A 14682-nucleotide genomic window follows, 5' to 3' on the forward strand; every position below is an offset into this window, starting at 1 on the left:
TGTCAATTCCCCACCCCTGAAATCTCGCTGAACTGGTCCTCTAATGCAACACCCATCTCCCATCTCCATGCCTTTGCATTGGCCATCCCCCATGCCTGGAACGCTCTGCCTGCATTCCTACCTCTTTATTTCTCCACCTTCCTTCAACACTCAGTTTCTGAAGAGGGCCTTTCCTATCCCCCCACAGCTCCTTTGCCTTCTGCCTACTCATTGATCTGGTTATTTACATGCTATCATCCCTTCTGGAGGGCAGGACCTGCCTTTTTGTCTTTTTTTGTATCCCCAGTGCCTGGCCCACAGAAAGACAAATCCCTGGACAAACTGGAATCTGGCTTTGGCGTCTCCACATTCTCCTATCACTCATTCTTGCCTTTAGCTCATCCAAGGCCTTAGTTGACTGTATAGAAATCTCCTTTAGGCTCTTCAATCCTTGGCATAGACTTCCTCTCTTTCCTTCTCTCTGTGGCAAAGATTGTTACCCAGTATTCCCTCATGTTGCCCAATAATCACTCATTTGGATAGGCGTTGGCCACCCAGTGTAGGAACTCATGCAAAGAGAGCCCTCAGCTGCAGGGTGCCATGCAAGCAGTAATGAAGCCTCTGTGTGACGTACCTCATGGATTGAATTTGGGGATTTACAAATTCTCTAGAGAAGGGGACATATGCAAAACAGGAAGCATCCAGAAGAGAGGTGACAGGGGTGGGGACCAGCGTCTCCTTGAGGTTGTAGAGGAGGGGGCCTGGCTTAGACAGAGGGAACGTGTTTTGTCTGAATCATGAGGAGGAGGGAATCTGGAATCTCACATCCCTGCAAGTCCTGGACCCGGAGGATGCCCATCCCAAGGAGGGTGGGGGTAGGGAGAAAAGGGCCCACAGAAGACACCAGGCCTAGAGAGAAGGCGGGCCTTGCTTTGTCAGTTCCCCTAGGGAGCCAAAATAGCAGAGGGGGAAGTGGGCAGTTATTGTACGAACTAAATTAACAGAGAGAACAAGAAAGCCCTAGGAGGAACAGACTGGAGGCAGGGCAGATCTCAGCCCACAGCTTGGGGAGCGACTGTGGGGATGGTATCAGCCAACACTTGCATCAGCCTGACCTTCTGGAGTCATGTGAGCCCCTCAAGGCTGAGTGCTTTGTGTGTCAGAGCAGGAAGGTCTTTCATCTACTTCAAATGCTTCATTTTACAGAGAGAGAAACTGAGGACCAGATAAGGAAAGTGACTTATCCAAGATCATCCAGGTAGTCAGAACCCCAGTCCAATATTTTTTCTATTATATTATACTACTTGTTTCTCTTAAATATCATGACCTTAAAATAAAGTCATACACTCAATTTACGGGTCCTGGAGAAAGCTTCCAAAATAGTGATTCTACCCACTGGGCTTAAAAATGAGTATGGCAGTCTCCCCTCCCATGGTCTCATGGACAGTCCCACTGGTCCAAGGCCTGGTAACCATAAACTTTCTTCCCCTCCAACATTTTGATAACTTTACTTCAATGTATATTGGTTTCCTTTGTTATCCTATATATTTTATGCATTTAAAAGAACATGATTCTGAGAAGGGGTCCACAGTCTCCCCAAAGTGAAGAATCCCTGCACTCCAATGGGTCTGTATGGTTTACGGCTGAGATGGTGCATTCAACCCAGCAGACCCCTCAGTCCAAACACAACCAAACATGGAATGGCGGATAACAGTAGCTGTATTAAATGGGGCCTGGGAAGCCAAGGTGGTACTCCCCACCAATCTTTATCGTCACATCAGAAGCAGTACTTCTTCCAAGAAAGAGAAAGCTGGGACACGCTCTTTGGAGCCTCCACACCATCCTATCACCCCAATCGAGACACTCAGTCAATCAATAAACATTAATTAGGTGCCTACTCTGTGCCAGGCACTATGCTAAGCACTGGGAATACAAAGGGGCAAAAGACAGTCCCTGACTTCAAGGAGCTTACAATGTAATGGGGGATATAACAAACAAATATATACAGTCCAGCTATATACAGGGTAAATAGAAAGTAATTAGCAGAAGGAAGGCCCTGGAAAGAGAAGGGGGTGGGAAAGGCTTCCAGGAGAAGATGAGATTTTAGTTGGTACCTAAAGGAAGCCAGGAGGTAGAGGAAGAACATTCCAGGCATGAGGGAAAGTCAGAGAGAAGGCCAGGAGCCAAGGGATGGAGGGTCTTGTTAATGGAGCAGTCAGGAGGACAGAGTCCCTGGAGCAGAGAGTAAAATGGAGAAGACTGGAAAGGTAGGATGGGGCTGGATCCTGAAGGACTTTGAAGGTCAAACCAGAAAGCTTGTATTTGATCCTGGAGACAATAGGACGTCATGGGAGTTTCTTGAATGGGGGGGGGGGGGTGACATGGTTGGAAAATTACATTAGTGGCTGGAGGGCGGACTGAGCAGAGTGGGTGAGACCGAGGCAGGCAGCCCCCCACAGCTGCTATTGCCCTGGTCCCAGGCATGAGGTGATGCATTGGAGACATGCTATGAAGGGAAAGTCACCAGACATTAGACACAGCTAGAATGTGGGAGGGTGAGAGATAGTGAAGAGTCCAGGATGACTCTGAGGTTGTTAGCCCGGGGACCAGGAGGTTGCTGTTGCTTTCTTCAGTAATAGGCAAGGCAGGAGGTGGGAAGGTTTGGGGGGAAAGACCATGAGGCCTGCTTTGACGTGGTGAGTTTAAAATATCTACTGGACATCCAGGTCCCAATGTCTGGAGATGAAAGGTGGGAGTTTAGCAGAGAGATTGGGACAAGAAAGGTAGATGTAAGAATGAGTGAAGACTCACTGGCTACCTTTGTAGGATCTAATAGTGAGACAGAGTCATGGATTGGCCTTTTCCAAAGCCCTTCATAACCCAGCCCCCTCCTACCCTTACAGTCTTCTTACCCCTTGCTCTCTGATACACATTCTTGGATCCAGTGACTCTGGCCTCTTGGCTGTTCCACAAAAATAAGATCCTTCCTCTCTTGGCTGGCGGTATTTTTTTCTGTCTGTCCCCCACTGCTTGAAATGTTCTCCTTCCTCCCATCTGCCTACTGAACCCCCCCTTTTAGTCCCAACTAAAATCCCACCTTCTACAGGAAACCTGCTTCAACCATTTTTTTAATGCTTAAAAAAAATGTCTTCTTTCTTATCTCCTCTTTAATCCTGTGTGCTTTCTTTGACATAGAGCTTTTTTTGCTTCAGTCCTATAGAGAGCCGTGTATTTGTTTGCATGTTTTCTCCCCCGTTAGGCTGTAAGCTTCTTGAGGGCAGGGACTGTCTTTTGTCTCTTTTTGTAGTCTCTGCTAGCAGAGTGCCTGGCACACAGCAGGTGCTTAATACATGTTCATTGATTTTCTGATTTAAACCAGGCATTGTGGCATCATGTCATACATTTATGTAGTTTCTAATGCTTTGGTGATTTAAGCATCTACATATTCATCAGTGTGAACACTGACTCCCTTTAGAGAAGTTGATTGATTGCCTTCTCTTGTACAGCTAAGATGGCGCATCAGAGTTACTGTGGCCTCTGCAGGCCTCTTGGCATCTATCTGGGCTGAACCTCTGCTGGCCGAGCCTGAATTCTAAACATTTTGGCTTAGTGGGATCTGATAGAGCTCCAGCTCTGCTTTGAGAACCCAGAAACTCCTCCATGTCATGGTGAGGAGACAGATGGATGGATGGAGGGAGACATTGAATGTTATCAGAGGTCCTGGGTTCGAAAGTTTGCATTGTACCACTCAGTATCTGTCACTAAGTCACTTTGTGCCTCTCCTAGTCACTTTGAAAAATCAAGGGGTTGGAGAGATGGCCTCTGAGGTCCTTCCACCTTTAAATCTAGGATGGTTTTGTATGTCTAACAGGCACTCCCCCTCTACCCCGTTCACTAAAGCTGTTGGCAAATCATAGATTTAGGCAAGTCTACAAGCATTTATTAAGTACTTACTTTGTACAGTCAGGTGCTGGGCCTTCAAATAGACGCAAAATAAAACATCTTGGAAGGAGCATGTTCTCACTGAGACAAGATCCTAACTGTGTGACTATGGATCTTTGTCTCTAAGAGTTTCAGTTTCTTCATCTACATGATGAGGGTAATACTACTCACCCTACCCCCTTCCTCAGGGCTGTGGGGAAGACAGATTATTAACCACTGGGTCCTATGATAATGGAGGCCAGAAGACCCTTGGGTGCTGTGGTCGGAGGGGTCACAAAGAGTCAGACATGGCTGAATGTCTGAACAATGACAACAACCACCTATGAAAACATGAAATAGGATCATCTCTCCCTCTCTCTCTCTCTTTTCTTTACTAAACCAGTGCCTTAAGAATTGGAGCTCTGGACCCTGTCCCCTCATCTGTTTTTTTTCACCAGAACTGTTCCCGTTGATGAGTGCTAATTACTTAAATCATTTCCAGACACATGGTGGTTTAACTAATTTCCCCAGCAAATTCAGTCAGTGGTTATGGCCTGGCCTTCAGGAAGGCTCAAAAATATCCTCTAACCTGCCGAAACCGAAAGAGCCCAGGGAGGCTTTAGCCCCACTCTCCAACAACTGTCTCTGTTACTTAGCTCTGGCTCACACAAAGCTCCCCCTGCTCATGGTTCTGGTTAGATGTGGCTGCTGCCAAAATTCTAAACTTTTTGACACATTTCAGACCCCTGGCTGCATTTGATGTCTTCCTCCTTGCTTCTTCCATCCGTCTCCTCACTATGGCATGGAGGGTTTACTGGCTTCTCAGAGCTCTATCAGATCCCAAATGTGGTTGATTGGGTCAGACTCTCTAGCGAGTTTGCCAATGGAGCCTACTTATAATTTCATGTTTCTTATCCTAAGTAGGTTCATTTTTAGAGACCTCCCCCCCTTTTTTAGAGACTTCCTGACTCTACTGGTGACATGAGAGCTGCCACAGCAGGCCCTTAGTCTGGAAACTCTAAGCCTGGGCCCTGGGGGCACTGGGTCTTTGACTAAGAGCACATCAAACTGCTTATCTGGGTTTGCACCCACTGTATAGTGCTCCATAAGACAGTAGGGGTAAGAGAGCCTGTATATAACTGTGTCCCTGGTAAATGTTTAACTACCAGTACTCAGAGAAAGAAAACTGCCCCCATGACACACTTTAAAGTATAACCTGTGTTATCCACATTTTCTCTGTCACTTCCTTAAGTCTAGATACAGAATCAACAAAACAGTAAATCATGCCCCGATCTGTAGCACTTGCTGACTCTTGCTGGCTGGTTTGAGCTGCCTCCAGCACATTCTGACTGTGTCTTTCAGTACCTCCTAACTGGTGACTTTCTCTTCACAGCTACTAAAATGACTTTCTTAAAGTTTAAATCTGACCATGTCACTGACCAGCTCAGCAGACTCCAGCGGCTCCCTATTTCCCATGGGATCAAGCACTAACTGTACTTGGCATTTAAGGTCATTTACAACCTGGCCATAGCCTACTTGTCCAGACTTGAGTACCCTTTCCTTGCTCTGTGGTCCAGCCCAGCTAGCCTCACCCATGCCTCTCATCTCCTTCCTCTGGGACTTTGCAATGGCCGTCATATTCCTATCCCTACACTGGCCCTATTGTACTCCCGCCTCATCTCTGCCTCTTAGAATCCTTCATTTTCTTCAGAGTTCAGTTAGAAGAAACATGATGTCTTACATTAGGCTTTTTCCAATCTGACTGTGACCTTAGGTCAAATCAAGTACCTTTCTGAGCCCTTAAATTGTAGAGAAAATGCATGAGACAGACTAGCATAATTCCAGATCCAGTCCCTACCCTGAGCTATGTGTAAGCTGTCTCTCCTGACAGGATGTAAGCCCATGAGGTCAGGGCTTACATTATTTCTATCTTTGTACCCCCAGGTAGAAGCATAGCACTTCAGCGCTTCTTTGACTGGTCTTGAGCACCAATGGATACAAACCCTATTCCTTTTACAGATGACAAGACTGAGGTCTACCTGGGTAAGTGATCTGCCCAAAGTTACCCAGAAAGAGTGGATTCTGAAGCTCCCATGCAGGGCCATTCCCTGCTTTTGCCCCTGCAGCAGGGCTGAACTGTCATGGAACAGGATGGTGCCCAAGCAGGCTCTGCCATTCCTATCTGCCACCCCTAGGAAGGAGCTGTTTTGGCTGCTGTTTCCAACAAGTATGGGATCTTTAAAGTATAGAGCTGAGGCAGGGGTCTGGATCTCTCCTGGCAGCTCCACTAATGCCACCCATCTCCCTCCTGCCCCTGGAGAAGAGCATAGAATTGTGCTGAGCCCTGAGAAGTCCTGAAGCTGGGGGTGAGCACCCCAGCCTCTTTGGGGGGCCCTTCTCTCTCCTGGGGAGCACTTACCTAGGAGCCTGCCAACCGCCTTCACTCCGGGAGGCTCATCGCTCTCTGGCTCTCTGTTCTTTCTGCTATCACCAATACAGAAGGATGGTAGGCAGAAGGCTGGCTTCCTGTCACCTTCTGAATCACTCCCCTCAAACATCCGCCCCTCCACTGGACGGGCTAGCTGAGTGATGAAGGAAAGCAGAGACACAGAGACATCGGAAGGGGGAGACATTTGGAGGCCAAGAAATGTGAACCAGACCCAAAAGAGGGGGGAAGCAGAGACAAAAATAGAGTCTCTAGGGAGAGAAGAGGAGAGAGACCTAGAGAAGGGGGGGAGGAAACAGAAAGAGGAAGAGTTTAAAAAAAGAGAGGGACGAAAACAGGGGAGACTGAGACAGAAAACAGAAAAGAGATAGAGATCAAGATGAGAGACGGGCCAAAGGGAGGGAGAAGAGACAGGGGAAGAAACTTCCGGACTCTTCAGTCTGCTTTGACCAGGATGCACTGGAGGATCCTGTCTTGCTTGTGTTTCATCTTCCTCCATTTCTCTCCATTTCATCCCTGTTGGGATGCATCATGAACTCTCACAGTGGAGTCTTTGCCTCCTTCTAGGACCGGACCCTTGGGCTCAGAATGTTCTGTGGGAACAGTTGTGGAGCCCTGGGTTCTAGTCCTGTCTGGACTAGCAAGTGTCTGGGTACTGTGCCCTGCCCTCCGGAAGCTCTTAATCTGGTCAAGAAGGGCCTGATCCAGAGACACAAATTGCAGATCATACAGGACAAGTCAATGGTCCAGAAGGGATCTTGGGAGACAGTACTCTAGAGCTTTGGAGAAGGTGGAGAAGGCCCCACCTTCTCACCTACTGACTCTAACCCAAGGACCCCTTGGCTTTGCCATTTACCCCTTTGATAGACTCTGAAGACTTCTTGGGCTTCCCATCAACCCTCCTCCCAAAATACTCCCATTGAAATTTCAGCTGTCTGAAAGCAAGGCCTCCCCAGTCTTCAGTAAAATGCTTGCCTTGTAGTAAATGCTTAATAGATGACGTTTCTTTTTTTTATTAATTTAATTAATAAGCATTTATTTCATCTCTTTTTCACCTTTTCCCATTGGAAAAAAAATAAAACCAACAAACCTTTGTGACAAATATACTTAGTCAGGCAGGACAAATTCTCCTTTTGTCTGTATCCAAAAATATCCATTCTGTTCTGGAGCCTGTCAGGTGGTGGGCAGCATGCTTCATTATCCATTTATCCATTCATTAATAATTGAGTCCAATTATTACTTATTTTACAGAGGAAGAAACTCAGACCCAGAGAGGAGCCATCCAAGGTCACCCAGCAAGGATGGTCCCAGGTCTTTCCATTACAACTCAGGGCCTCCTCTGGGGCCTCTCCAGAGCTGCTGCTTCTGCCCAGCAGGGAAAGGAAGATGCCCTCCTCTGCCTGGCAGGTAACCATATAAATTCAACAAAGAACCTCTTGTGTATATATTGGGGCAGGGGCCAGACCCTGTGGGAGGGCCTAACATCTGAATATCCTAAGCTCTAGAACTGGATAGGACCTTCAAGGTCATTTTACCCATCCCTGGTATTTTCAGATCAGGAAGTGAGGCTCAGAGAGGTTGACCTGCCAAGGTCACACTTAACTAAAAACCCACGGCACCACATTGCTTCCCTCATTGTGAATGAGACTGGAGCAGGCGAAGGGGAAGGTCAGAGCCTCCTCACTCATGCCCTGGTATCATGGTCATTTGTTCTCCTGGAGACTGTGTTTGAAAACATTTGGTTCATAAAACACCTGTTTTTTACCACTTGTGCCCACAGCCAGCCCAAATCCACTGAGGAAGACAATCCTCTCCCCTTCTCAAAACCAGAATGCCATCTTTCATGGGGCATCTAGAAGTTGGCCCATCATAAAAGTCAACCAGAACTTTCTAGGATGAGATTTCAGGGCTTGACCTAAATAAAACCATATGGTTGTCTTTTGTGTCCCTACGGCCCAGAGCTGCTATGGCTAACGTTGGGTGGAAACCACTCCAACCAAGGCCCCTCCTTCCTTATTCCTGGAGAGTTGCTCCTGAGAGTGTTGGGCCCTCCAGAGACCACTAGCTGCCTACAGATTTGACCAACAGGATGCAAGTTTGTTGCCATGCCTGGGGTTTTTATTTCCATAAAAGGTGGGCTTATCACCAGTGATATGAACAATAACTAAAAATAGCTAGCATTTATATAGTACCTACTATGTGCTGGTAGCTAGACAAAGGGCTTTACAAATATGTATCTCATCTGATCCTCACAGCCACCCTGGGAGGTAAGTACCGTTATTATCTCCATTATGCAAATAAGAAAACTGAGGCAAAGTGAAGTGACTTGTCCAGGGTCAAACAGCTGGTAAGTGTCTAATGTTGGATTTGAACTCAGATCTTCTGACTCTAAGTGTGGTTTCTATGCACTATAGTGCTACCTAGCTGCACCAAGAGGCTGCCTTATAGGCAGGAGGGGAGAAGTCAGAAAAAGACAAGTTGGACTGTTTTATATATAGTACGTGTTGTTTCCCTCTAATACAGAGTGAGCTCTTTGAGGGCTTGGACTGTTTCATTTTTACCTTACTGGCTAGAATAGGGCTTAGCACATAGTGGATGCTTAATAAATGTTTGGAATTGTGTTGAATTGAACCTGAATTCAAATCTGAGCTTTGTGTGACTGTTATTTTTCCTCCCTGACCCTCAGTTTCCTCCTCTGGAAAATGAGGGTACTAGAACTAGATCATTTCTAAGGTCTCTTCCCTCTAGTTTTAAATCTATGACCTGGTAACAATGACTAGGAAGGAAGTGGGAGAGACTTGAGAGGGTGAACACATCTATTCCTTCAGCTGCTGCTGTGGCTGACCAGGCATCGAGGGGAGCCCCCTTTTTCTGTTTGTTTTATTTTTTTAGAGTTAACTAATTAATTTTTAGTTCTTAACATTCACTTCCGTAAGACTTTGTTTTAAATCTTCTCTTCTTCCCTCCTCTTTTCCCTTCCTAAGACAGTGTGCCATCTGATATAGGCTCTACATATACATTCATAGTAAACATATTTTCACATTAGTCATGTTGTAAAGAAGAATTAGAACTAATGGAAGAAACCTCGAGAAAGAAGACACAAATAAAAAATGAGAGGAAACAGTATGCTTCGATCTGAGTTCAGACTCCCTAGTTCTTTTTCTGGATGTGGATAGTAGCATTTTCCATCATGAGCTGTCTTAGATCCTTGCATTGCTAAGAAGGGCTAAGTCCATCAAGGTTAGTCCTTGCGCACTGTGGCTGTTACTGTGTACAGTGTTCTCCTGGTTCTGCTCACTTTGCTCAGCATCAGTTCATATAAATCTTTCCAGGTTTTTCTCAAGTCCACCTGCTCATTGTTTTTTACGGAACAATCTGAATCATAGACCACAGCTTGTTCAGCCATCCCCCCATTAATGGACATGGAGGGGAGTTCCTTTGTGACTCAATGTGGAGAGGACAGTAGAGGAGCACAGGGGGGAATGTGCTGGTCCTCACTGCAGCCCTTTCTACTAGAGCAAACCAAACTGCTCCCTTACCTTTGCAGGGAAAGAGTCAGAGATTTAGGATGCTGGGGCTGGAGCATCAGAGGCCCCACCCCCTCATATCACAGAAAGGCAGTAATGTGGTCAAGGTCACACAGTCATTCAACAGGAGAATCGTAACTCTAATTCATCCAAAAATATCCAGAGTGGGGCACAGTAATACAGTGGAAAGAACTATGGTTGTCAAGTCAGAAGTTCTGGGTTCAAATTCCACCCCTGATGTGGAATTTGTGACCTTGGGCAAGTCATTGAACCTCTGTGGGCCTCAGTTTCCTCTTCTATAAATTGACAAGGATGGATTAGATGGCCTCTGAGGTCTCTACCAGCTTTAAATGCATGAGTCTATGATTCTAAGTCATGTTTCCCCATATGTAAAAGGATGGGGTTAGGTTAGATGGTCTCTGAGGTCCCATCAGCTTTAGATATATGATAAATAAGGTCAATGCCATCGGGGGATGGGTGGGGGAAAGGTCTTAATACTCTAGGGAACAGACGCTCAAGAAACAGCTTCCATAAATGTGTCTCAGCTCAAGTTGTTAATGCTGCCATGGAACCTTGGGGAAATCATTTCAGTTCAATGGACCTTCGGCTCATTCTCTGCCAAAGAAGGGTTCTCTGAGATGTGCGATGATGGGTAACCCCAGGAGAAAACAGCACTGCCTCTGTACCCACAGGGCCTGGGATTGAATCTCACCTCTGACATTTACTATCTGTATAACCTCAGGCAGGAAACTTCTGAGCCTCAGTTTCCTCATCTGTAAGGAGGGAACTAGACCTCTCTGAGGTGCCTTCCAGCTTCAGAATTTATGATCTTGAGTCCTTACAGAAAGCTTCCAGGTCTCCTACTCACCTTCATTTCAACTACTCCCTCCAGGGCCCTGTCTAAGTCACTGGAAGCTTGCCAGAGGGGCTACGCCCATAAAAACTTTCATTTACACAGAAGTCCCAATGGGACTCATCTTGGAGAGCATTCAGTGGGACCTATTACATTTGGGTTCCTAGAGTTTAGCTCTGGAAGGGACCTCGGAAAGCATCTAATCAATCCAACCTTTCATTTTACTTTGGGGAAATGGGCCCGGGAACATCTGGTGACTTATCCAACTACTGACAAATGGAGTCCACAGGCATGTATTAAGTACCTACTATTTTTCTGACATTGTGTGAAGCATCAGCAATACAAAGAAAAGCCTTCAGTTTGCTCCAGTCTAGTGGGGGAGTCCACATGCAAACAGCTCTGGACAAACCAGCTGGATACAGGATAAACTGAAGATAATATCAGGGAGTCAGTAATAAGGTTAAGAAGGGGTAGGGAATGCCTTCTGGCAGAGGGAAAGGCATTAGCTGGACCTTGAGGAAAGCCAAGTAAGTCAGGAGGCAAGTCAAGAGAGCAGTCCAGGTATAGAAGAGTATCTAGACATCTGAGTGTGCCCAGAGTTGGGAGACCCTCGAGGATCTTGTAAGAGGATCTTACTGGAGTATGTAAAGGGGAGTGAGGTGAAATATGGCTGGAAGGGTAAGAGGAGGCTGGGGAATAAGAGTTTTGAGAGCCCTGGAGGTACTAGGGAACCCCTGGAGTTTATTGAATTGGGGAGGGGGTGACATGGTCTGATGAACTTTAGGAAGACCAATTTAACAAGAAGGTTGTTGAGTGGCAGAGATGGGAATTAAACCCAGATCAGTGACTCTTCCAAGCAAACACTGGTGATTGCTAATTTCAATCCAAGGTGATTGAAATTTGAAAATTAAAATGAGATAGTCACAAAGAGGGAAAATAAATACTGGTTTTGGAGTCAGAAGACTTGGGTTCAAATCCTATCTTTGACAGAGGTTGTGTGACTTTGAATGTCACAAAAACCTCCCTGGGCCTCAGTTTACCCATCTTTAAAGGAATTTATATTCTCCTTATATTTGTTCATGTGGAACCCCTATAGCAGGGGTCCTCAATAATCTGAGAAGCTTGGGATCACAGGACCTCAGATTTAATTCTAGGGAGCCTGACTGTAAAAGTGTCCAGGATCTCTCATTCTCTGGCTCTTACCCCAATCCTGGAGTGGGGAAATGTTTATGTCCTTGATGAGGCATCATGGCTCCTGCCTAAGACTTCTCCCAAAGCAGGCTCAAGGTACAAGAAGACACAGATGTCAGAGACTGCTGATTGCTTCCTCACCACGGTAATGGCACATGCCCCCCCAGGCCTGTCAGGGCCCATGTGAAAGTATAGAGAAAACCCAAGACTCGCAGTTGGTCCATGACACTCTAGACAACTTGATGGGACTACTCATGAGATTCAGACCTCTGATCTAGCCAGGGAATAGCTGTGCTAAGTGCTTTAAAAACTACCTCATTTGATGCTCACAACAACCCTAAGAGGTGGGTGCTATTATTATCCTCATTTTACAATTGGGAAACTGAGGCAGAGAGCACTTAAGTGTCTTGCCCAAGGTCACACAGCTAAGTAAATGCCTGGGGCTGGATTTAAACTTAGATCTCCCTGACTCCAGGAGCAGCATTCTATCCACTGCATCATGTTAGTACCTCAGAAAGTCCTTCATTTAATAGATGAGGGAAGAGAGGCCCAGGAAGGAGTGACTTCCCGAGGCCACACTTGTAGTAAGTAGGAAGAACCAGGATTGAATTCCAGGTTGTCTCAGTCAATCTAGCCTCAGTCCTCCCACTGTACCCCACCATCTCCTCCAATCCTTTCATCTCTGCACCACTGCAGCCCAAATTCTAAACTCTCAGACTCACAAGAGGTAGCAAGGGGGGAATGTCTGTTTCCCAGGACAGTTGTTCACTGGTGTGAACTCAGAAAAGGGGAGAGAAAGGCAGAAGAAAGAGGACAGGAAACCAGGCTCAGATCTGCCAAAGAGAAGAGCCGGAGGTCATGGCCCCTGCCATGAGCATCTCAAGGCAGCCACCCTCACCATCACTGCTGAGGAAGGGGGAGAGGGGTCCAAAAGTAAGGCAGGGACTTTCCACAGTCCTCTTTTTTTTTCATATTATGAACTTAACAAGCACCAATACACTTGAACATTTCTATATACAAAGAACAGAAAAGAGAATTTGTATATGGAACTGAGATATATATGATCTTTAAAAGTACACATTAAATTTAAAATAGTAGTAACAACATTGCCCTATGTTCCCTGTTGGACAGTCTTGTACTGGCTTTGCTTCTGTGTATTTGTGTTTCATGACAACCCTCCCTCCTTCCCTCCCTCCCTGCCTGCCTTCCTTCCTTCCCATCGTCTTTCCCTCCCTCCTTTCAAACCAGCTCTGCCAATTCACTGAGAGAAATGATTATTAATAACCAGTTATGGGGGCGGGGAGATCCAGGATTTTTCTCTGTCCTATTTCCTTATTCAAAGCCCAGATTCAGAAGGACCTTACTGAACCCTCTGCCAAAAATCTACCTCTCCTAAGCCATCTTATCCAGGTAAATTCCTATCCATTGTATTCTACTCAGATAAATTCTTTGATTAAATTAGGTCTTAATTAGATAAATTACCCAAGACTAGGTAATTTAGAAGTAAATGACAAGTTACATCCCCAGCTCTCCAGTAGCATGATTCCACTTCTCATTATAATATTCATTCTTCTGATCAACTGTTAAGCAATTAGAGTTGATCACCACCCTCAGGAACGCCCACTCTTCCAAGGGCATATAAACTGAGCCCATTGCCATGACTCAGCTTTGGTCCAAGAGAGAGACAGCCAAGTGACCATTCTTTGTATTAATAAAATGCTAGCATTATTAATAAGATGATTAATTAACCAGAAAATGTGTCTTTTGAACTTTTTATGCATCACATCACTGTCTGAGAGTCTTAGGACCCCAATTCAACATCTGCAAATATTGCCTTGAAAGAGACCCCTCCCCCTTCCCACTGCTGCCACCTGGTGGCAGTAAGATGTACTGTATACTATCGATTGCTTTGGGAGACCCTGTTTCCCAAGGAACTTCTCAGGTGAGACTGCTCACATCCTGCTCTGCTTGATTATGTGGTCAGTGGTTTTTAAGTCATTAAGACCAGGCAGAAGATGAGCTTCTATTTTGGAACGTTCAACTATTGTCATAGAACACTTAATCTATTCCATCCCTCACCACACACATTCACATTTAAATAGATTTTTATGACTTTTTTGTTTTTGTATCACCCAGATATATCCCTATATTTTCCCCATTCCCTTACCTGAGAGAGCTGTTTTTTTATTTAAGAGGGAAAGAAAATCAGCAAAATAAATTAAGATAACACAAAATAGGGTTAATTTCTGTATCAATGCTCTCCCAGGCCTCACTCACTTTAGCAGATTGAACCTCCAGAGTGCAGCTACTAAGACTCTTTGGGGTCCTAGGGGTACTCCTGAAGGATTAAGGGTAGTACTTCTGGTGCTACAGCTTGTGAGTGCCCACCAGTGTGCTATCAATTACTTATTCAGAATTAGCTTTTACAAAGGGGTATTTAGTAACATGGTACATAGTAATTACAGTTGGTACAAAACATCCCTCCTCTAACATCTGTGACACACTCCCTCACAAGTATACACAGAGACCAGGGGAAAGTGAACTTGAGCTCAGAGCACTTTTGGTCAATAGGTTAAAGAAAGTCTTTTTGATGGAATGAGTCCTCAATGTATTCCCCTTTGGAATGGTAAAGATGTCTTTCCTCAGTCTGTCTAGTTTTTCCTTGGCTTTGGATGCAGACACTGCCCAATGTCACAGCTATACCAGGACATCGATTCTTCTGACCCTCTAGTCATGGGGAAGTGGTGAGGGGGTGGAAGAGGAAT

General features: G+C 45.6%; 1 protein-coding gene across 1 annotated transcript in view; it reads right to left on the reverse strand.

Annotated features, from left to right (window-relative positions):
* Positions 1-6730, reverse strand: part of LAT2 (linker for activation of T cells family member 2) — a 44356-nt gene extending 37626 nt beyond the window's left edge. The window contains 2 exon segments of the mRNA XM_072640178.1: positions 6320-6354; positions 6357-6730. Coding sequence (XP_072496279.1) covers positions 6320-6354; positions 6357-6533 — 212 coding nt within the window. The 5' untranslated portion in view covers positions 6534-6730.
* Between the last annotated feature and the right edge of the window lie 7952 nt (positions 6731-14682).

The sequence above is a fragment of the Notamacropus eugenii genome, chromosome 2 (genome assembly GCF_028372415.1).
Source record: "Notamacropus eugenii isolate mMacEug1 chromosome 2, mMacEug1.pri_v2, whole genome shotgun sequence".
Classification (NCBI taxonomy): Eukaryota; Metazoa; Chordata; class Mammalia; order Diprotodontia; family Macropodidae; genus Notamacropus; species Notamacropus eugenii.